General features: G+C 35.8%; 1 protein-coding gene across 4 annotated transcripts in view; it reads left to right on the plus strand.

Moving 5' to 3' along the window:
- Window positions 1-21,813, plus strand: part of BBS9 (Bardet-Biedl syndrome 9) — a 308,372-nt gene that overhangs the window by 185,457 nt on the left and 101,102 nt on the right. For all 4 annotated transcript variants that reach the window (XM_062569543.1, XM_062569542.1, XM_062569544.1 and 1 more), the window contains one exon: window positions 5,174-5,284. In XM_062569543.1, coding sequence (XP_062425527.1) covers window positions 5,174-5,284 — 111 coding nt within the window. The remainder of the gene's footprint in view (window positions 1-5,173; window positions 5,285-21,813) is intronic.

Genomic DNA, 21,813 nt, shown 5'->3' on the forward strand with positions numbered 1-21,813 from the left:
TTCAGGATAATCAGGATAAAGCCGAACAACAGCCTGGTATGTTCCTGTGTACTCCCGTGTACTGAAAAGAATTTTTGGTGACTTACAGTGACCTTGGACCGAATGCGCAGTGTGATTTTTTTTTTTCATCGAGTTTATTGTTCTAATGGAATGTCACGCAGAAATATTTTCCATCAAATTGAATCTAGTTATGTCAAACCTGGCGTACTGAACAAAAACAAAGTTTTGTGATTACCCAGTTGTAGCCACACAAATGGACATACTCCGTGCTATGCCACTTCTCTCTCCCTTCCCTCTCTCGCTCCCCTCCCTCTCTCTTTCTCCCTTCTCTTCTCTCTCTCTCTCTCTTCTTACATTTTGCAATGGGAATATGCTTACATTTCCAGCATATGGTTATTCAAATGTGGGACTGCAATTCATTTCCAGTCTGTGAATCAATCTTGCCTGGACTTCATTAGCCCCCCAGATCTGTAGTGTTTTCTTCCGTAGATCTTAGTGTTCTCTCTCTCTCTTCTGGGAAGCGGCACTAGCACTATCTAGCCACAAAGGCTGCGTGCAGTGTTTACTTAAGCAGGCAGGCTAGTTTTTGCTGAGCAGATTCCAATAAAATTCGTAAGACTTTATTAAATGTTGCTAGCACAGTCAGTAAGAACTAATTGTCTTGTCTAAAAATCTGTTCTAGAATGAAGTCTCTAATACCTTAGACTGCATTTTTACTATATTCTTTCTTAAACATTACAGACAGTATGAAAAAACAACTGTGTATGCATTTGTCTACAGGTTTGAAATTCTCTGTGAAAAAACTTTGCTGTTTAGATTGTCTCCATCATATAATGGTCTGCACATGGATGAAAAAAAAATGCTTTTTAGAGAGCTTCCTGCTCAGATCTTGACTGTCTTGCTGCCAAAGACCACTCATGAAACATTTTTTTTTCTTCTTTCTGTAAAGACTCTTGTGAGAGAGTTAATTTCAGGAGGAAAATGGAAACTTTCGAGTTTTTTTAGGTTGTGATTGACTGGAAGAGAAAGAGAAAACCAAAATAGTCTTTCCCTGAAAGTGCCTTTATTCTTTAGATGTATACTACTTTTGTCTTCCTGTTTTTCAATTTTTAGAGTCATATTAAAACATGTGTAAAAACATGGTGATAGGAACTTGTAGGAAAACTGTCAGTGCTTTACCTTTAAGTATGTATTATATGTTTATATTTCCTTTGGGTGTGGGTGTCTTTTTCCAACTTAAGAACTAAAAGAGTTGCAAAAACAGATGTAGTGAAAATAAGCAAGAGAAATCTCATTTCCTTCGTGAACAAAGTTCACAGCTAGCTTGAGTGTAGTTTTGTGCATATTGTACCCTATCAAATGGTTTTGCTAACTTCAGCTTGCTGCTTGGATTTATCATAACTGATAAAAGATCTGTGATATCAGACAACAAATTTAGCTACACAGAAAAAGGGGGAAGAGTCAGTCTTATTCTAGATGTTATTCCTGCCAACAATTAATGGTGAAATTCATTGTATGAAGCACTGTTTACAGGCTGACATCTGGAGAACTTCTCAACATGGATGATTTCCAGTCTGTAGATTTATGTACTATCCCTGCCTCTTCCCCCCCCCATTTTCCTCAAATATTTCACTTTTCCTGATTTGTACCATTTGCTTAAATAATTATCAAAGAATGTGAATGATTTTACTGTTATGATTTTCATAGGACTCTAGATGGATAAAAATTTTAAATGCTTGCTAAAATGGACATTCAGTAGATAACTTTTGAGATAGAGACAGAGATATACAAGAATTCAAAAAGAATTCTCACTTAAAATTCTATTAGTTTAAATGTTGTGTTCACAGGTGCATGTTTGTGCCTTATCCATTTCCCATTTAACTCAAGTGAAAGATTACTATATCTTCAGCAAATGCTATAGTTCACATTCTTTCTCAAGAACATGACAATTCCCTTGTATCCACTACTCCTCCTTTCCTCTGGGGACTCACGGGGTTTCCAGTGCTATCCATCTTTATCATGAAGATGGGTTACTGTGCCCTTTGAAGTATCAAAGTGGAACTCGCCATTGATTTCAGAAGTAGCAGCAGATATCCCTTGTATTTCTGTGTGCAGATTGCTATGTAGATACAGGGGTCCAGAGTCATTCTACCTAGCTCTAAACATGTGGAATATAAAGAACATAGTCCAGCAGATTCTAATTGCAGAAATAGAAAAAAAATATTGGTGTTGGAAGAGAACAGAAAAAGGATGGTTGCAAAGACCTTAATCGTATGTTTCTCATTTCCTAAAAACAGTAGAATTATCACTGTTATATTGCTTTCTTGTCTGGTGGATCATTGAAATAATTATTGGAGCAAGGGTCCTGGTGAAATCCAGCCCCACTGAGAATACTGCTCTCAGCACACTGAATGCATTTGTGGAACAACAATGTTTTAAAAGCAATTCAGGTGGACCAGTGTTAGTATATTTACAGAATTAAGAAGTAGCTACTCATAATGTTGAAAATGATGCTGATAGTATTGCTCCGTATAGTCTGTCTGTGCTTTCTTTGCATGTAAAATAGTCTGCCACTGGTAAAATTTCAATCCTCAATATCAGGAAAATAATCTTATTGAAAAAGTTTCTTTTGCTTTTAATTTTGGTACATTCTGACAATATCAGTTGACAAGTAAATCTTAACAAATCTCTGACATCAAAATCAAGAGCAGGAATTCTTGCTTTCCTTTCAGAAAGTAGTGTGCTATGCCTAAGGGCAAACAGACCTTTTCTAACTCTTATTTCAGTTACTATCATCTTGAAAAGCTAGTATTTCTCTAAGCTTACATAAGTTAGGAATTTCAGGTTTCAGAGTGAATCTTGTAAAAGTTCTTTTATTTGCCTACAGAAATTCAACAGATGTTAATGGACTAAGTGAATTTTCACTCATAACGATATCAAATGTTATAAAACCTTTTAAAATATGATACCATTCTTAGTACTTTTGTGTGAGAAACCTTAATGTAGCCAATGTTTACAAGTTTCTGTTTAAGAGGATAGATTCTGTCTGAAGAATAAGAATAAATATCTAAATTGAATTTTAAAGCAATGGGTTTCCATTTTGTGAAATCTCATAGTTTACATTTTGGTCACAATTTGCAAGCAGGGACAGAAATATTAGTTTACTAGTATTTGTTTTCATTTAGACTGTAGGTACATTTACAGTGTCAGGCATTACCTCAGTGTTACAATATTTTAACAGGAGGACATTCCTCTAATTATCCACTTTCATATCTGAAATTTTGATGCATCATATCAGTCTTTACATTGTTGACACATTTACTCCTAACCTTCCTCTCTGACTAGATAGATTTGCTTGCTTTAAGTCAAACATGAATCCATGATGTTTCTTAAATTGGCTGACGGAGTGTGTTTGGAATAGAGTACTTATGCCTTCTCTCTTCCTTAGAAGCAAAAAATGCTGTATCAGTTCTTCAGCTGATAGAAATACATGACAATTTCCACAATATTCACTGGAGCTGCCATGCTCTACACCAGCTAGAACCATGTGGTACATTACTGTAGCACATTGTGCATTATCTTGCCAGTGTTTCCAAAACCACTGAAGAAATGCAGTTTTCCTACTTGGGAACAAAACATGCTGTAACAATATTGTTGGGTCAATGTCTTTCTATTTTTAACAAAAGTTCTATTCTTTTAATTTCTGAGGAGACAATAGCCTAGGTTGCTGCAAATTGGGTACCCAAATCCTAGGGCCTGAAATAGAACATTTGTTTTCAAAACAAAACAATTATGGCGTAAAACAGAAAAGCCTGTGTTCTCTTCCATTGGGAGCTGACTTACAGTTTATAAACACATCATTTCAGAAGACAATAAATATGTAAATGGATTTGTTTGCTTGCTAGTGGTATTCCTAGGAGGACTAGAGAATGAAATGTAAACTTAGGTCTTGGACCAACAAAATGTTTAAATAAGAGCTAAATTAAAAAGCAGATGAGTACTTGCTCGCAATTAAGCATAGAGCTTTTTATGCATTTTGTTGGGATTTTGATGAAGTGTTAATCTGAAAGTATTGAACAAAATTTCAGGCCATATGAGAGCTGATAAGAATATTTAAAGAAAAAAATGCAGAAATATGAATTATTTGACAAATGTGTTAGGAAAAATGTGATCTTCAAGCTGGGCTAGAAAGCCACTTCTTTCCTTGAAATCCATGTAGATCTGACAAAAGCTGCTCATGTTGCCATCCACTGAAAAGCTCGCAAATGTGGCAAGCTAAGCATTCAGGCTATATGCTGTATTGCTAGCAATGTACTCATTTTAAGGTCATGTTTTTGATGTGGAACTGTCACGCTTTTTCCAAAGTGTTGATCACAGTTGTTTTGAAACAAATTTACATCATCCTACTGCATTGCAAACCATTGCAATGGTCTTATGGTGATAGTAGTACTAGATTGTACCTTTCTTCAATTTCGTATAAATAGTCATTTAACATGTTTGAAGAGGAAGCTTTGCATTGTTTTCTTCTATAGTGAGCTACTCAGCAGGTAATATTGCAAAATACAAAGAGCAGTCATTTCATATATTCTAAGATCACTTATGAAGAATAAAAGCACTGCCCATGCAGTGTGCAATTGAACAGTGAAAGTGTCCTTGAGTTTCCGTATCTCTAGCACTAATTAATAAAAATACTGTATTTAATAGCCCATCCAAAAAATATCATCGTATGTCATTCTCTGTGGCAAGTTAACAGTCTTCATAAGCTTTGACTTTACAAAGTTATTTCATTCACACTTAATTACTTTTACTACAAAGTAGCTCCCAGTAATCTGATCTTTAACACAGACAAAATTATTTCCATTTTGGAAATTCAACACTGATTGAACTAATTCAACAATCAGTTTTATATGTTTTATAGGTTTAATACATTCAAACTGTTTTAAATCAGCATAAGTTGTAGAGAGAAGTGATTTAAGGCTTAATGAGTATTCTAAACAATAGTTACAGTTATCCTTCACAGAAATTTTTGTCAAATTTGAAGTATCAACTTTTTCAGTTTTATACTTTTCAGGATTTCATGTCAGTTAACTGATCATCTCTTTTCCTTATTTATGCACTGATGAACTTTTATTGTTACATAAACACCACATTACAGTTCTTCCATTTCAACTAGGTGGCTGCACTACAATCCCAGAGTCTGACTTAGAGGAGGGACCGATTATACCAGGCACTGCAGCAACATTTACCAATCACAAGCACCCCCCAAAGCAGAAATCCAAGCCTGGTAAGTGAAGGAAAATTACTTTATTGTACTTAAGCTGCACAGGGTATATTTTCAGAATGTTTGTGGTACACAAAACAAAAGACACATGTATTTCTGGCTTTGTTAGAATAAGTTTCAAATTTTCTGGGTTTAATAGCATAATGTGTAGGATTCTGAGTCTTTTCCAGCTACTTTTAGCAAGAATAGTTAAGTGTAGAGGTCAGTCATGGGATTAAAGAACTTTGTTATTGAAAGATTTTGTGCTACTTAATATTTGAATGAGATACTTGAAGATTTTATTCCCAAACTCTTTTAGAGAGGGGAGAATGAAGCTAAGGACATTTTAGTGTAATAAAGTTGTTTTTTCCTGCATTAGGGAAGTTAGACTTAGTGCCAGTTGGTTAAAATATGGTTATTACTTATCTTTTGTGGGAAGACTTCCTAGAATTTCAGAAAAATATTATTGGATACAATAAAACAAAATTATACTGGTTATAAAATATGCTGCATACGGTGATGACACATTTTCTGGAAAGACTTCATGCTGCCGGGAACTGTGATATACTGTTAACATATTTTAAAAGCAGTACTGTAAAGTAGTACATTGCAGTTTAATAAAGTGCTTGATTAATAAAGCCCTCAGGCTCTGACTACAGCTATTTCCCATTCTGTTTACTAAGTTGCACTTTCACTCCTTCTTTCCCCTCATTGTCTATTATGTCGTTATGATTTTCATATAATACTAGATTTTAAATATATTTGAGTATTGTTACTAAAACAATTTTTTTTCTTTGTAGATGAGTGTTGAAGTCAGGTTAAGAAGAATAGAAATAGCATACAGAGTACAGTCAACATTAGTCAGAAACAGATAGAAAGTCTGTATGCATCTGCAAAAAAACAGTTGAGTATGTGTGTAAAATACATCCAACTGCTTGCTTTCCCAGCTAACTTTTGCACAATCATTGATTTGGAGTATATATTTAATTGCAATAGCAGGATTTACTTTAGTGAATTTTTAATAGAAGGCAGGGAAGAAAGATATATAATGCAGCAATGTATAGTAATACTGCAATGTAATTTTAAACTCCAAAATGATCATCTGCTCCCCAAAACAACACAAAAAACCTACAGAAATCCTAGAGCTCTGATTTTTTTTCTCAGATTACTAATTATCTGCAGTTGCTATGGACTTCAGGTTATAAAAAGAAGGGAAGCTGTCAGCTTTGAAATACATACAATTTAACTTTTGTGATATGGGTATATTAATTGCTTTCCTTATCATGAAAACGGATATCAGTTCTGTGTGATGTAGGATAAATCTTGATAAAATTTGAACTTCAGGTGACTACAGCAATGTATTGGGAGCATTTGGCAGTCCGTCCACCTTCTTTGTCTGCTGCTCCGTTCTGATCAAGCAGGTGATACAGAAATTTAAAAAGATGTGTTTCAGTGTTTTTCAGTAGATAGCATTCTTCTACATTTGAATAACGTAGTTGCTGAAAAGACTAGCATAAGAGGAAAAGTTTAGAAGAACAGTACAAAATATTCATGAACTCTCAAAACAGTAGTATGGGGATCTGCATATCCTACTGTAAGTCTTAGACAGTGATAAAAATTGAAACATGCATCGCATAGTTCTCTGTTGTTGATGCTTTGCAACTCCCTATAAAATGAAGGAAAATTTTGAAAGCTTTAAATTAGTCTGTAGATTTACAGCTGTGTGGTATACCAGTGAATTTATTTCATTCACAGTAAGAACTGGCTGCCATCTGCCAGTTAATACTGCAATATAGAGACAGCCTAGAATATCTGCCACTGAGCTGTCTGGAAATTCTAATTGCTACAAGTGAAAGAGCCAAGGGAGCTACTTAAACCATAAGGTAATACTAGGAATGAAATCACAGCATCGCAATGTTTTTCTGAACATGATTTTTTTGGCCTCAGTTCTTACTCAGGCACCAGAGACTGGAGCAAGACCACGGTGATTGAGTTGAGCCCTCAAAGAACATTTGTTTTGCCTTGTATGTCTTTTTTGAGTTTTTCTTAGGGCTATATCAACTGAACTGATATGCCATGCAAAAACTTAATGTTCTTTACAAAAAATCTCGTTTATAAACAAAGTTTAATATTAGAGACTGTAACACCAAATAACTGAAAACTGAAGAGAAAAAAACAAGGCCTCTTCAGCTGTAGCTTGGTGTGAGGATCAGCCCAATTATCTGTGTAGGGAATCTGAAACGAACTATCTCTAGTAAGAGCTAGTGTTTATACAGAAAGAAACGAAAACAATAGAATGAACTGATCAAATCAGAATAGTCCAAAGAAATCTTTAGGCCATAGGAGAACTTCATCAGAATCTAATGGACTGCCATCCATTGAAGCTGAGTGATAAGTGTCACTACATACTTGCTCCATTCTGGTCCCAGACAAAATCTTAGAAGCAGGCTTTTGTGCAGGTTAGAGTCTATAAATAGCTATACACAATGTAAAGCAAAAAAGGAGTAATAAAGTTGCATCAGTGGGATCACATGTATTTCCATGTCAGAAATAATGGTAAACTCTGATTTCTCCCACGGATATAGCATGCTAGATTAGAACAAAGTTCAAGCAGTTCTCTACAGTGCAATTCTAGAGGCAGAAAACTGAAACAGAACAAAATGACTTATTGAAAAAAGTGTGAAAAAGGCTTTGCAAATGTCTTAGTAGGAGGCAGTGGGAGTTGCTCATTTAGAAAGGAGGAAGCAAGAGTCCTCTCTGAGGTGCTGTACACAAACTCCTTTGATTATAGGTAAATTGCTTATGGAAATAAATCTGCTGAAGAGAAGGGCTATCAAGAAGGTTGGATCGTGGAGAAAAAGATGCTTATGAGGAAACCTCAGGAGCAAGAAGAGTCTTGAATTCTATGCCAGACTTTGTGAGCTCCCTGGGAATATATGTCTACACTGTTAGCACTGTGATAGATGAAGTTCAGCTAATCTTAAACTAGCTAACTCAAGTATTACTAGCAGTCTGCTTGTAATAATGTTGCATTGAATACTGGCTATAGAATTTAGCAAACTCGAAATAAATACTTAACAGTTAATTCATATGAAACTCTTGCTGTTTATAGATATCTGAGCTTGCTGATCTCTTGCTAATGAAAGGTAGTGTGTAGAGTGTGTAGTGATGAGTGCCAGTCATTGCATTGTAGGCTGATATGCTCTTTGGGCAGGTTGAGAATTTTAAAAATTCTTTTGAATTTCATAGAACCCTGGGAAACCCTAGGAAAGAGGTTACGACATCAAAGGTTTTGTATGAGCTATTCAAATAACTCTGAGGGAAATAAGGGATAGAGACCAGGAAGACCATAATGTGCTATGAAGAAATGTGCTGTAGGGTAGCATCCTGCTACAGATTTGCAGGGTTTTTCTTCATACAAAATATTACATTGCGACTTTCCAGGCAGCTGCTAAACATGCCAGTGAGGCAGAAGCTTTAGTTGGTGTAGTTGCTTAGGACAGCAGAAAATGAATTGTAGTAGTCATACTCTGAGTGTGTGTTAGGAGGGAATGAATGATTATAATCCAATCACTGAGTCTTTTTGGAAGGTAAATTAATGGTTTTAGGATGTTTTCTTTGTTTTGCTGAGATAGTTCACTCTTATTTATTTATTTTAATTTAGGTGCATTGTTATTCCATAGTACATGGCAAAAGCATAGCAAAGAATGGGATCAGGTTCATGATGTTTGCAGATGAGTGATATTATTGCAGTTGGAGGAGCCACTTCTTGCTAGTGGTTTTAAGTGGGTACCAGAATGCTCCCCTGACCATTCTGTATCCAAGTGAATGGAAGATGATAATTCTTCTCGCTTACTCCCTCAAGGCATTTAGTATGTCTGCATTGCATTTAGATGAGTAATTATAGCATGATAAATTTATTCTACTAACTTTGATTTTGCTGTTTTGTAAAGTGAGTACAGAGCAGCACAGATCTGGTCACTGGCTGCATGAGCCTTGTTGAGAGTTTGAATATAAGTTGAAGATGCTTTGAAGTCTCTGCCAATACATCGTTATTTTTCCCTGAGCTTACAACTATATTGCTAATACAGATGTACGGACCTCTGCTGCAATTGCAGGGGTAAATGCAGTTATTGTACACTCTTTCATGCAAGTCCTCTAGATTTCCTTTCTTTGTTACGCTGTTCCTGATGCTTCCATTTTCTTCCTTAAAAGTTACGAATTTCTTAGTGTAAGTCGCAGTTGTGCTTGAGAGATTGAGCTGCTTGGTTTCAAGGAAAAGTCTTTATATATTATGTAAAGTAACAGCTAAGTGGAGTTATTTGAACCTCAGTTCTCAAGTTCTCCCTTACACTTCAATATTTCTGACAAAGTGAGCTGGAAATGCGACTGGTAAAAATAAATGTAGGGAAGTTCTTGTAAATGGCAACTTTTTAGAGCATCTCTCTAGGGAATAAGGTGACTAATTGTTTAACTTCTGTCTCAACAATTGAACTGTGATAGATGGTAAGCTTTAGGATGAAATAAGCACAGTTGTGTTTATCCAGATACAGCCCTAACAGTTAGTACTTTTTATTCCTTGTATGCCTCTGCTGCATGCTACTTTATGAAAGAGAATTTCCTGAACAGTATTTTCTAACCAATATTTCTGCTCAATACTTTGTATAGAAAGGCTCTGGTTGTTCTTTTATGAGTTGAGAGACTTTTATTCTGGTAAATCGTGAGTAACTCCACTAAGTAAATAGAAAAACAGAGGAAAAGTTAATGTAAATCCGGGAATAATTAGACTGAAAAATGTATATTTGTTTCTCTGTGGAACCATGGTGCAGTTTACTTTTTTGTTTCCTTATTCGCTCAGCTCAACATTGTAACAACATTGGGAGTCAGATTTGTCAAATTTCATGTCATGCAGCTATTAGAATTTTCATATCTTGTAAGACTTGATTTTTCTGCCAGAACTTTTTGCCAAAGATAAATAATCTATCCTGTAAAGAATCTATTCAAACAAACAAACAAAGTCTTAAATATTTGAGGGAAATAACTTGCTTGATTTTGCTATGATAGTTCAGAATAACCATTGTCTATTCCCGAGAGAGAAGCAGGAGGCATAACAGCATGGCCCAGTATTGATATTTATTGTTTAAATACAAATATTTCACAGAAACTATTGACAAGCACAGCTATTACTTTCAACCTGAATGAAGTTAATAGAATGAGACTGTATTTCTATTAAAAGCTTTGGCATTTGCCCTTGCTACTGTGCTGCCACTGTTTTTAGTTAAACTCTTTTAGTTAAACTCTTCATTTAGTTAAACTCTTTTAGTTAAATTCTTCATTTATTTTACTGTCATGCAAATATTTAGAAGACTTAAGGATTAAATTTCAAAGTTCTCATCTAGTATGCTTATATTTAGTAGAATAAATATACTTTCATAGTTTAATACTCATTGCATCTAAGACCAAAAGCTGTCTCAGAGTTTATAGTTATGTACTGGAATAGATTTTTAACTCTCTCTTTAATTTGAAGCATCTGGCTTATTACTTTATATTAAACACACAGACAATTATACAGAAATAATTGTGAGACTGAGCTATAAACTCTAGTAAAACAAGACATTCTGAGTCATATTTTCAAAACAGCCTTCAAAATTGCACCCAGGCATTACACAACTGCACAACTTTTTCTGCAAGTTTCATTTTGTTTCATTTTGTTCATGTAGATGTTGTGGGTGCAATTTCAGAGGTTCCTTCAACTTTAGCCTCCTAATCAAGGATTGCAGTCCGTATTGTACCTAGACAGTTTTAGGAACCATTGCATGATTCCAGCCCACCAAGATACTTAGTTATACAACCAACTGTAAAGAAGTTTGCAACCGTTTTTCTTTAATGGATCTAGTGAGACATTTAAATTTATGTATGTGCAAAGTTTCCTTATGCAACATGATTTACATGAACACACAGCTGTGTGAAATTGCCATCTCTAAAGTAGCTCTGCATGAAGTGATGTAATATGAAATGAAGTTTTGCGATAGTTTCATTTATTTGATGTTAGAAAGGAATATTCTTAACCATTTGGCTTTGTACAAACTAGAAGGAAAAGAGCCGCTATACATGGGTCTTTTCATTTTTATATTTTACTTTTCTTACTATTATCTTTTATCTACCCAGATAGGAAGAGAAACATCCTTGACTTTGTTTTGAAGGGTGTTTAAATATCCTGTAAAAACTCTAAAAGAAATGGTCTATTGAAGATTTCTATTTGCTCTAGATCAGACCTATATTATCTGTAGGACTTATAACCACACTAAATTTTCTACATATGCAAGTAAGATAGAGGTTGCCTTAAATTGCTGTCATTGTAATTTAGCATCAAGTTTGCTACACTAGTGATCCCTGGGACTTTGAGATTCTTGCCAATTACAATGGTAGTTTCAATATATGTAGCCAAGCAATGAATTTTTTCAGGTTGGGCACTATAACTAGGACAGAATTCAATGCTAATGCTAATTGTATTGTATATCAGATTAAATAAAATGGGAGGTTATAAATTAACCTCAAGATCATTTTGGAAAAAATGTACGTGCTGTCTGGAATAGGATGCCATGCTCTTAGTAAACTTTCAAAACAGGCAGTTGAATGAATGCAGACCTTTCAGCAGTCCAGGGCCAGTTTTGAACCTATCTTATGTGAAGTTAGCTTGCTACTCTCACGGTAAAAAAGTAGTAAGAGCAGGCCTGATTTTTGGGTTTAATTTCTGAAAATCACCAGAGGACCAATTAGTTCTTGCTGTGACTGTTCTGAAGTTTGAAGGGATGAATTTATCTCTGCCAGTTTGAGTTTAGTTTCAAGCATTTTGTCAGGTGAGTTGCAACACAATGTTTTGTCTTTGAGCTGATAAAGATGTTTGAGAAACAAATTAGGCATTAAAATGCTAAACCTGTGATGACTGCAGGTCCTTCAAGACCTAACCTCAGTAGTAGCCCGCTTACGTGTATCATATTGATGTATTGTAGTACTATGAGACTAGATCCTTGGTTCTTTTTGTATAGACGTTCTTATGTAAAGGGAAAGTCACCAGAAGCCTGCAGCTGGGCCCACCTAATACTTTAAAATTGCTAAGCTATTGTTTCCACAAGAAAAGGTGCAGAGAAAATCATTAGCCTATAAAAAGCCTATTGTTGTGGAGAGAACTAAAGAGATTGATGGGGATTTTCTTTTCCATAGAGTCTGTTTTTCTAAAGAGCAGTACAGCTTAAAAGATTAATGTGAGAATTCCTTCATTAAGTCAATATTAAATGAAGTGCAGTTTCTTGGGAGCTTGTATATACATTACCTGTGAAATGTAATATAACAAACGAAAACCCAACAAGTACTATTTATGTTCTAATACTTGCATATTCAAGCATACGCTATCCATATTTCTGCAGCAGATGAAGATCAATCTCTGTGTGTGTTTCCCCCATCCCAATGGTCATGTCAGTGTTTTACAAAATGTTTGCTTTCAAAGTAAAAAAAAAACCCCAAAACAAACAAAAAAAAAACCCTCAAAAAACTAATTCCAGTCTGTTTTGTGACTGTCAGTAAAACAGAAAGAACTGAGGGGTACTTTACTTCATGGCACGATTCAGGAAAATTTTTTGGGTGGCTGAATTTATTGATGTTTCTCATACATCCTTGGCGATTATTCTGCATAACTACAAGCCTGAGAAAAGTAGTAGGTGACTGTCTGTTACTAGGGTTCATTCACTCTCTCTGCCTCTAAGGTGGACAGGACAGAAGCTAGTCGGATAGCTCTTTGCTGCTGCCTACTGTTGCTCTGGGACAGAAGAGGTTGATGTTTGCTCTGTTCTCCTTGGTGTTGGTTGTGGGATTTCTGTGGTTGTTTTTGTTTCCTCATACCAGTTATTTTTCCCTTCAGATCTTCAAGTGTTGGCATCCTAAGTACACACTGCGAATATGTCCAGTACTTTGTTTCTGGTAAAAATGGACTACTGATTATTGATTTCTCTAACCTAACTCTGTGATTGAATCTATTCACTGAATACTGAACAAGACTTGTTTCTAAAGGCTTCTGTCCTCCCCTCTAATGCTTTACTGACTCTCCAGTTCTTAGAAGCAAAGTTTTGTACTGAGATTTTTGTTTATCTGAAAAAAAAAGAAGTCACTGTTTTATTCAGAACATTGATAGCTTTGAATGTCATACATTGGTAGGTTTAGTGTATTTCTTATTCCTGGTTTCTGTTTTTTTTTCCTGTCAGATCTCTATTGGCTAGTGACATAATACACAGGAATCTGTGCTGCTTTCTCAATATTATGTATGTGTGTGTCTGTAAAAAGCAGTTTCTACTAATGATTATTTACTTCCATTTGTATTAGATGTTAATGAAAAGGTCCTATATGTTCTTGGCAATATTTGAGGAATATAAAAATGGTTTCTGCTGTTCTGGTTTCTAATGGGGTAGTAGGTTTTTTGTTTTGTTTGTTTGTTTGTTTGTTTGTTTTAAAAAAAGAGGAGGGGAGACAGAGAAACTCATCTAAATGTTTTTGGAATGCCCACCGACCTTTCCAGCCTTTTCCAAGGGTTTAGTGGCTGCCAGGTATATTATTGAACCTTGGGCATTTGTTCGTGGTCCTTGGTACAAAGTTGGCAGGCAGAGGAAACTGCAGACACTTTTGGCTCCTACCATCTGTCTTTATATAAAAGAGGTAATTGAAAGGAAGATGTTCAATGACACAAAACAGAACCAAGCACCCCACTTTAGAATCTTTTGTTCTGAAATTCTGTACTGCAAAATTAAGGAAATCCTAAAAATACTCATTTGGCTCCCCCATAAATTGTTTGAAGAAACTGGGTCTTGGGATTATATGGATTGTGTTCGATAAAAAATCAGACTGCACATTAATAAAGGTTACTTCTGTCCTTAAACTTTGAGTTTCACTAGCCTTCCCAGAATCTGAAAGCTAGTGCTAATGTAATTGTTTGACCTATCAGATGAACACTAGTGAAGTCCAGAATAAGACTGTGAAATTGTTTTCCAGGTCCATTACACAAAGTGCCAAGACTGACTTTGTAGCATGTCAACATTGGCCAGCAAAGGGAGATTAGCGCTAGGTCTTTAGGAACTGTTTGCTGGAAATAAAAGATGTTGTGGAGGAGTTAGAGGTTATTTTCCAAAGTATCTTCTTTTAGGTCATTTTGGTGTGCCTTTTCCTCCCCCTTTGCCCCCTCTCCCCCCCAATTCCCAAAGGCAGCCTTTCACATTATGAGCTAATGGCTTAAAACTTTCTTTATAAAAATAAAAAAGACTGTTTTTCAGATATAAGGTTGCATGAAGGCACCTGAAACTGCTAATATCAGTTCTGTCTCCCTGAGGGCTGACTCTACAACCTCTTGAAAAATAATAGATTTGAATGGAAACATTGACTATCTTTTAAAGAACTGCTGAAATGCCTGAAATGAGGGAGCACATTCCCACATGCTATTTGTTGGAGAGTGTTTCTGGAACTGTGAATAGGTTTTCCATGTCATTTTGTAGGAAATTGTCAGTGCATTACAAGCCACTTGGAGCATTGCTAGAAGTTTGCAATGAATCATCAAGGAATGGACATCAGTAGTAATATGGATGATGAATAATGCCAGAGCATATTGTCTATTATAGATGATAATATTGTGAATGGTACAGAAATAATATTGTGAGCAGTATACAAACATTTCCAAAGTTGACTTCGGTAATTATTCTCCTAACTATTAGTATGAAATATTCAAAATGTTGTTACACCCATGCAGTTCTACAACTCAGGGCTTTTCTGCAATTTGATTTCCATGTCTGTACTGGAGAGGATAATATTTGGGTAGGTGATACTGTGATTTTGGGATTGACGTGCCTCAGAAGAGACTTAAATCCAAAATCCCAGTAGTCTGTTGTGACTCAAATTGCATAGTATCTGTGGAGTCAGGAAAGATTCTCATTTTGGTATACTAGACCTAGTATGTGTTTCAGTCATTCTGGCTGTTGCTATTAAAACCAGTCACTGCTTAAAATTGACTATGGTATTTTTATTTTAGGTTCATACACAGTGTGACAGGAGTTTTTCTGCAGTTCTTTGCATCATGTAGTTCCACTGTATGAATACATGCCTAATATACAGAAGATCACATTCTGTTTTTATTAGGAGTGTTTTAGGGTCCACATCTGCATGTCTGTATGCTGTCACAACTGTCATAGCTGGTGGCATGTCTCAGACTCCATTTGACTTGGTTATTATTGCCTGTGCTTGTAAGATACAGCACATGCAATCATGTTGTCCCAAATGCTTAAATGTGTCATATATTGTTAACTTAATTTTCTTCAGTGGAGATTCAAATTTAGTAGTTTATGACTCAGTAAATTTGACTATACCTAGTGCAAGTCTTCTGTCCCCTTCTGAATAAGAAATACGTCAATTGTAAGAATAGAATTCAAAACATCAGGCATCAAGAACTGAGCGAGTACATTGTGATCATAAAAAAAATTGGGAGAGGGTGGTTGGGTGATTATAGCAATGCACTTTGGGACCAAACAATATTACAGTTTGTGAGGATTTTCGCAGAAGGGATAAGTGGCAGAATAGCAGCCCTCGTTATTAAGAGCAACAGTTCCAGTACTGCAGTACTTATTACTTACCCTGAGGTGGTGCATATTTTGCCAGCTTAATGAAAGTGTATTTATCAGGTGTCTCTGCTAAGCACATTCTAATTCTCAGTTACTCAGTATTGTCATAACCTGCAGGGTATCCTCGCATCGACTTCTTCACTTATTATGCTAATGCCCTCTTCCTGAGACCGCAGTGTCACCCGCACCAATTTAAGCCTACTCAGTATTTCCAAAAGTAGGATATGAGGCTAGTAGAAGTGAATGAAAAACAGAGTAAAGCTGCTGGAGCATATGACCAGAAAAACTCATGCTGCACTAAGCAGTGTTAACGGGAGCTACCATCTTTTTGTCTCATGGGTAAATCTATACTCATGCTGGAAGTGCTAGGAAGCAATGTGCCAATAAATAAAGCTAATAAAGTTCAGATCTTTAGTAACGTGTGGTAGATGTAAAAATAGCTTCTATTTCCCAACATAGACTTTGGTTTCAAAAGTTTTGGTCTATTTTAGGGAAAAAGCAATGAAAAGATACTCTAAAATGTTTAGCAGCACAGGGTGTGATATCTGGATTGACATTAGAGCTAGGTCTGTTTTTTTTTTCCTGCCACCCTGAAAACAAGTATGCTGTGCCACTTACTGAAGACATATTTTTTTGTTTATCAATGACATGTTATTTACAGCCCATGTTGCCTCACAGAACAAAGTGAACCACAACAGAAACTCTGCCTTTCCTGAGATTGCTACATTTCCTAAGTATGTAGAGTTAAAAATTTTTGACAGCAATTAGGCCAGATTATTTTTCAGCTAGATTTATAGCTCCTATTTAGTAAGACAGCAAATAAAATACTGTTTAATCAAATCTGAACCCTTACTTAATTTAGTTGTCTTTAAAATACCTCTACAAAGGTTGCCCTTGCTTTCATGTTAATAGTATGAGTCAAATGTGTGATTTTTATATATTTTGGCTCATAGATAGCTGTCATATATCTGTCTTCGCCAAGTCGAGTGCTCCGAGTGTCCTGGATAGGGTGATGAACTATATAACGTTGTGAAATACCCTAGCTATGTATTAGCACCCTGGAGAATACAACTGTAATTCAGGAATTAAAAACTAGGCTTGCTTTCTGGAAAGTAGCTTTATCAAAATCTTGTAACCTCATTTTTGATTTGATATCTGATCCTGTTCAAGAAAACCTTGAAAGTTAATGATAGGAGTTAAAAATACCAAAATTATATGCTGTTATAAAGAGTTATGGCTTTTCTGTGCCTTTGTTTATCAAGAAAAAAAAATCTGTGGTTTTATTCTGATATATTTAATATTCTAGAAAACATAGTTAGGTTTCTTTCAGGTGTATGGGTACTAACAACTTTTCACTTTGCAACTGGCAGCCATTGCCATTCCAAGTGAGAAGGAGAAAAAGAAGCTAAGAAAGAAGGATAGAAAAATATAGCACAGTAAAAAATCAGAAATATAGAAATTTTCCACGTTGGGTAGGTATTAGATAGTTCTTTCCTCAGTGCATAGTTAGTCACTCAGTTGTTCCAAAGATCTATGCTGTAATCACAACCCAGTCTGTTTAGTCAGACTCAAACACGCGTATGCTTTCATCTGCTCTGCCTTGCTAGCAGCATCAAGCAATCACTGCAACTGTTCTCCACTGCATATTGCAGCATGTGCCTGAGAAGGTAACCTGAGTATAGCTAGGCTGTTAGCAGTACCTGGGTTAGCTAGCTTAAAAATAGGCTAGCTATATTTGCATGAGCTATGGCCTAATCAGGGTTGTTGCCACAGCTTCATCTTCACCTCTCTGCCACCAAGTGTTTCTCCCTTCATCTGTGCCACGGTTGCTCTTTATGTGACCTGGTAGTAAGGCAGCTTTAGGGAGGTGATCTGGTTGAAACATACCCTAACCTCAAATGTGGTGAAAGGTGCATTTTTAATCGTACTTTTTATCCATTATTATCCAAAAGGAAAGGTTACTATTTCATGGGATCGGTGAATTGTTCTCACTGGGTCTGCAGGTGCAAAGCTGCTAGGTCTGCAGTGGAAGAGTTTGGTGTGTGCAGCATGAGGCAGGGGAGAGAACAGGATTGTCCGTTTTGTCAGCAGGCCATAGACAGAGCAAATTACATATCACATGAAACTGCATCCTAGCTTTTGACTTAATTAGCTACTGCAGTCATTCACCACCTAATTGCAGGAGTACAAGTACTGGGTGATAGAAGGAGAAGGGAATGGGGAAACCATTGCTGCAGTTTAGATTAGTTTATACTTCTGAGTGACTTGCAGCCAGAATAGCTGAAACATATTCAGACCCTCAGTGGGAACACTGAGAAAAGAACGCAGGATGCTATTCTGCTTTTTTAAAAAATTATATGCTATGCCTTATGAAGCAGATATGTAAAGTTGTTCTGTTACATAATGAAGCACTGCTGGAAATACGAGTTTATTTTTATGCCATGGAAGGTGGTTTGTTTGTGAGGGAGAGCCTCTTCGTTCTTGTGTTCATAGTCCATCGTGCCAGAACTCACTTATGCTTTTTCCTGGCAATTTTCTCAGTTCTAAACCTGTGGACACAGGCCCTAATCCAACAAGTTCTTCAGCGTGTACACTGCTAAATATATGTAGTCTTGCTGGACTTACAAGGGACTGTAGTAGGCAAAGTGAAAACACCCTTGAGTTTTTCTGTGTGAAGTGTATTTGGTGTTCCTTGGAGTAGCACTGTTGCAGGCCTAAAAGAAATGTTATATTAGGACAGCTGCTTCTCCTGCCTCCCTTTGTATTGTATTGGTTGAGACAAGTGGACAATAGGTCAAGGCTTTATCACAAACGTGAGGCTGAGCCAACACATAAATAGACTTGAGCAGCAGTTTTAACATTTTTGAATAGCTGTAGCCAACAGCTATACTCTAGGATAATAAACTGTTCATGGACTATGTTAGTCCATTTTCTCTTATATATGTGTGTACATATATCTATATCTATCTATCTATATATATATGAGACTAGAAATCAATCTGGTGTGGTCTAAAATTAAATTACCATTCATTCCCTTTTCTTTTGCTCCCCCTTTGCTAAAAGAATTTTTCAGAGGAGCTGTCTGATACTCATAGTGTGACACAATAAATGAAACTGAACTTAAAAAAAAAAAAAAAAAAAAAAAAAAAAAAAAAAAACACTGTTAAACTTTATTTGATTCCTGGTGTAGTTCTCTAACAATTTTATATTGATTTAAAAAAATGTGTCACATCCTGTGTTTCACTGTTTCTTTTCTGGGAACCTCAACATTTGATATTCATTGCCACGTAAGACATCATGATCTATATTATGTATTTTAATTCAACGCAAACTAGAAAACATAGACTATTTAGCCAAAGTGATTTCTATTTCCAGGAATTATATTAATCTCCTCCATGGGTGATCCATAAAATTTGTACTTCAGATCTATTTTTCTGCTGATCAGCTTTGTTTTGGCTTTATAGTTCTGCTTTCCCTTTCACCTTTCATTCCCTAGATTTTTACTCCTTTTTCTTCTGTCTGGAAATAATGAATTCTTTTCAGTGCTCAACATGTTATATTCAGTAGAGATGGCAGAAGGTCTTGACAATTATAGATAGTTTTAAAGGTGAGGGTTATTGAGGTTGTTGGGCTTCCTAGCTACATATCATGGCTAGGAAAACAATTAGGTTCTGTTTCTCACTGCTTAGAGCATTCCTAAGTTCTTAACAACCATCATACCATCATATATAGAACTTAATGTATTTCAGGTAGAGAAAGGTGCAAGATCTCATTAATTTAATCAGTGACTAGGTTATGTCGTCTCCAAATAAAACATTGCCTTGGCTGTATTTATTACCCCTTGTTCTTGCAGATTCAGGGTCATTTCTACACTAGAGTTTAGGTCAACATATATGAAAGTGGCCATTCCCCCCAGAACAGAGCATTGCCTCTCAGTTCCTTCCTTAGACCAAAAAGCCAGCTTAGATTCCTGAACCTGGTCTCTATAAGGGCAAATGAGCGCTAATGTTGATACAAGCAGAAGTTCAAACATCTGCAGCCACCAGTTAGGCAATACTGAGTTCAGCTGAAACTGTGATAGAAGCTTGCCCCGCAGATTTCTATGTGAAAAGCTGATTTTGTTTATTTGCGCTTAAAATTAGATTCTGTGATTTGCAGAATCACGGAAGTGATAATATTATCTAATGCTATTGTTAATAAATAACCAAAATGTAGCCAACTGAAATGGTAAGTATAAAGTACTTCTTAACATGCAGCTAACAAGCCAGCTAGAGAACTTGTATTCTCAGACTTATTTTTGCAAATGAGTGGGAATTTGTGGAAAAGCAAGTAACAGATAATTCAAGAAATTCTGTAGGATAAATTAGGTATTATATGTCCTTGTCTAATTCTGAAAAACACTTCCACCTAAATCCAACTTCAAGCACAGAAACAATTTTTTATACTAAAAGCTATTTGGCTTTTGAATTATCTGTGGTTTCACTCTTTCTAAAAGCTTTCTTCTTTATGTTTTTACTGCTAACTGCAGTAAATTCTGGGAGAGACAACCCACACATTTTCATTAAAAGCAATCTGAGTGCTGATGCTTGTAATTTCCTCTCTACTAGCTTTTAGAAGTACTTGTTTCCTATATCAGGAAAATGGAGGAAGAAGAAGGTTCCTCTCATGCCTTCTTTTGGTTTAGTCCCAAATAGCAGAATATTCTACTAACTCTCTGAAAGCTGTTGTTTCAAGCATACTTGCTCACCATTATCCATCACCACAGAAAAATAGGAATTGGATCTGAATTATAGAGACGTGCTTTTAAAGACATTTTAAATTTGTGATCTCTGTTGATTTTGCTCTCTGTATATTGTCCTCTGTGCAGAACCATGGTGATGTGTTTTGTTATCAGATACAACAAAGAAAATCTCTATTTTTGAAGCAAATAGGATGGATCTTAAAATCTGCAATGTCCATTAAGTAATGTGTGCTGCATGATTTAGTCCTAAGTAACATATTTTCAGAGGAGACCACGCTTGGCAGGCACTACTTAAAGCAGAATTAACAGGCTCATAGTGAGAGAGATTCAGGATACAGGAGACCTGCTGTCTTTGTAGAGATGTGTAAAATAGCCCAGAAGACTTCTCATGGGAATCTCTGGATAGGTAAGATACATTCCCTTGCTTTGTGCATCTCCCTTCTCCCAGAAAACTCTGCCTCTCATTCGTAACTGTTCTGTTTGTCCCATGATATTTGACACCCACCTGCCCGGTAGAAACTGGTCAGTATTCTTAATATTTTCCTGCATAAGGCAATTTGTCTCATATTGAGCTGAATTTGAGGAGTTTGAAGAAAAATCCAAAACCAAAAAACTTGAGTTTGTGTTCCAACATAGATTTATGATGAATAGAAATATTTTTGCTAATTGGTTCACCTTTAGTAAAGAAACAGAAAAATACTGATACTGAAACAGTGATAGGTAAACTCATTAATTTAGATCTAAACTGATTTAGATCTTTTAATGATCCATGCCATAGAAACATCTACACTGGAAGTAATGGCTCAAATCTCTTCTCTTGCCCAACTTGTGATGAGCAAAATCCTGTTCATGTTAGTTCAAATTAATATCCATCTAAGTGAGATCAGAATCATTTTGTTATGTTGTAATTAGAAGAGCTCTAATATGGACTAACCTGCTGATTAGCAATACCTTAACATTAATTTTGGTAATTCATTTATTAATAGTAAAATATATTGAAGAGTTATGATTATGTTACAGGTTTACAAAGTCCAATTTTTTAAAGGCTAACTGTTAACGAAGTCTGTATGCATTTTTAGTATGCTTAAACATTGCCCTAGATAACAGATACCTGATAAAATCCTTTGGTATTTTGAGGGATTAATAACATTATAAGGAAA

This window comes from Rhea pennata, chromosome 2 (genome assembly GCF_028389875.1).
Source record: "Rhea pennata isolate bPtePen1 chromosome 2, bPtePen1.pri, whole genome shotgun sequence".
NCBI classification, from domain to species: domain Eukaryota; kingdom Metazoa; phylum Chordata; class Aves; order Rheiformes; family Rheidae; genus Rhea; species Rhea pennata.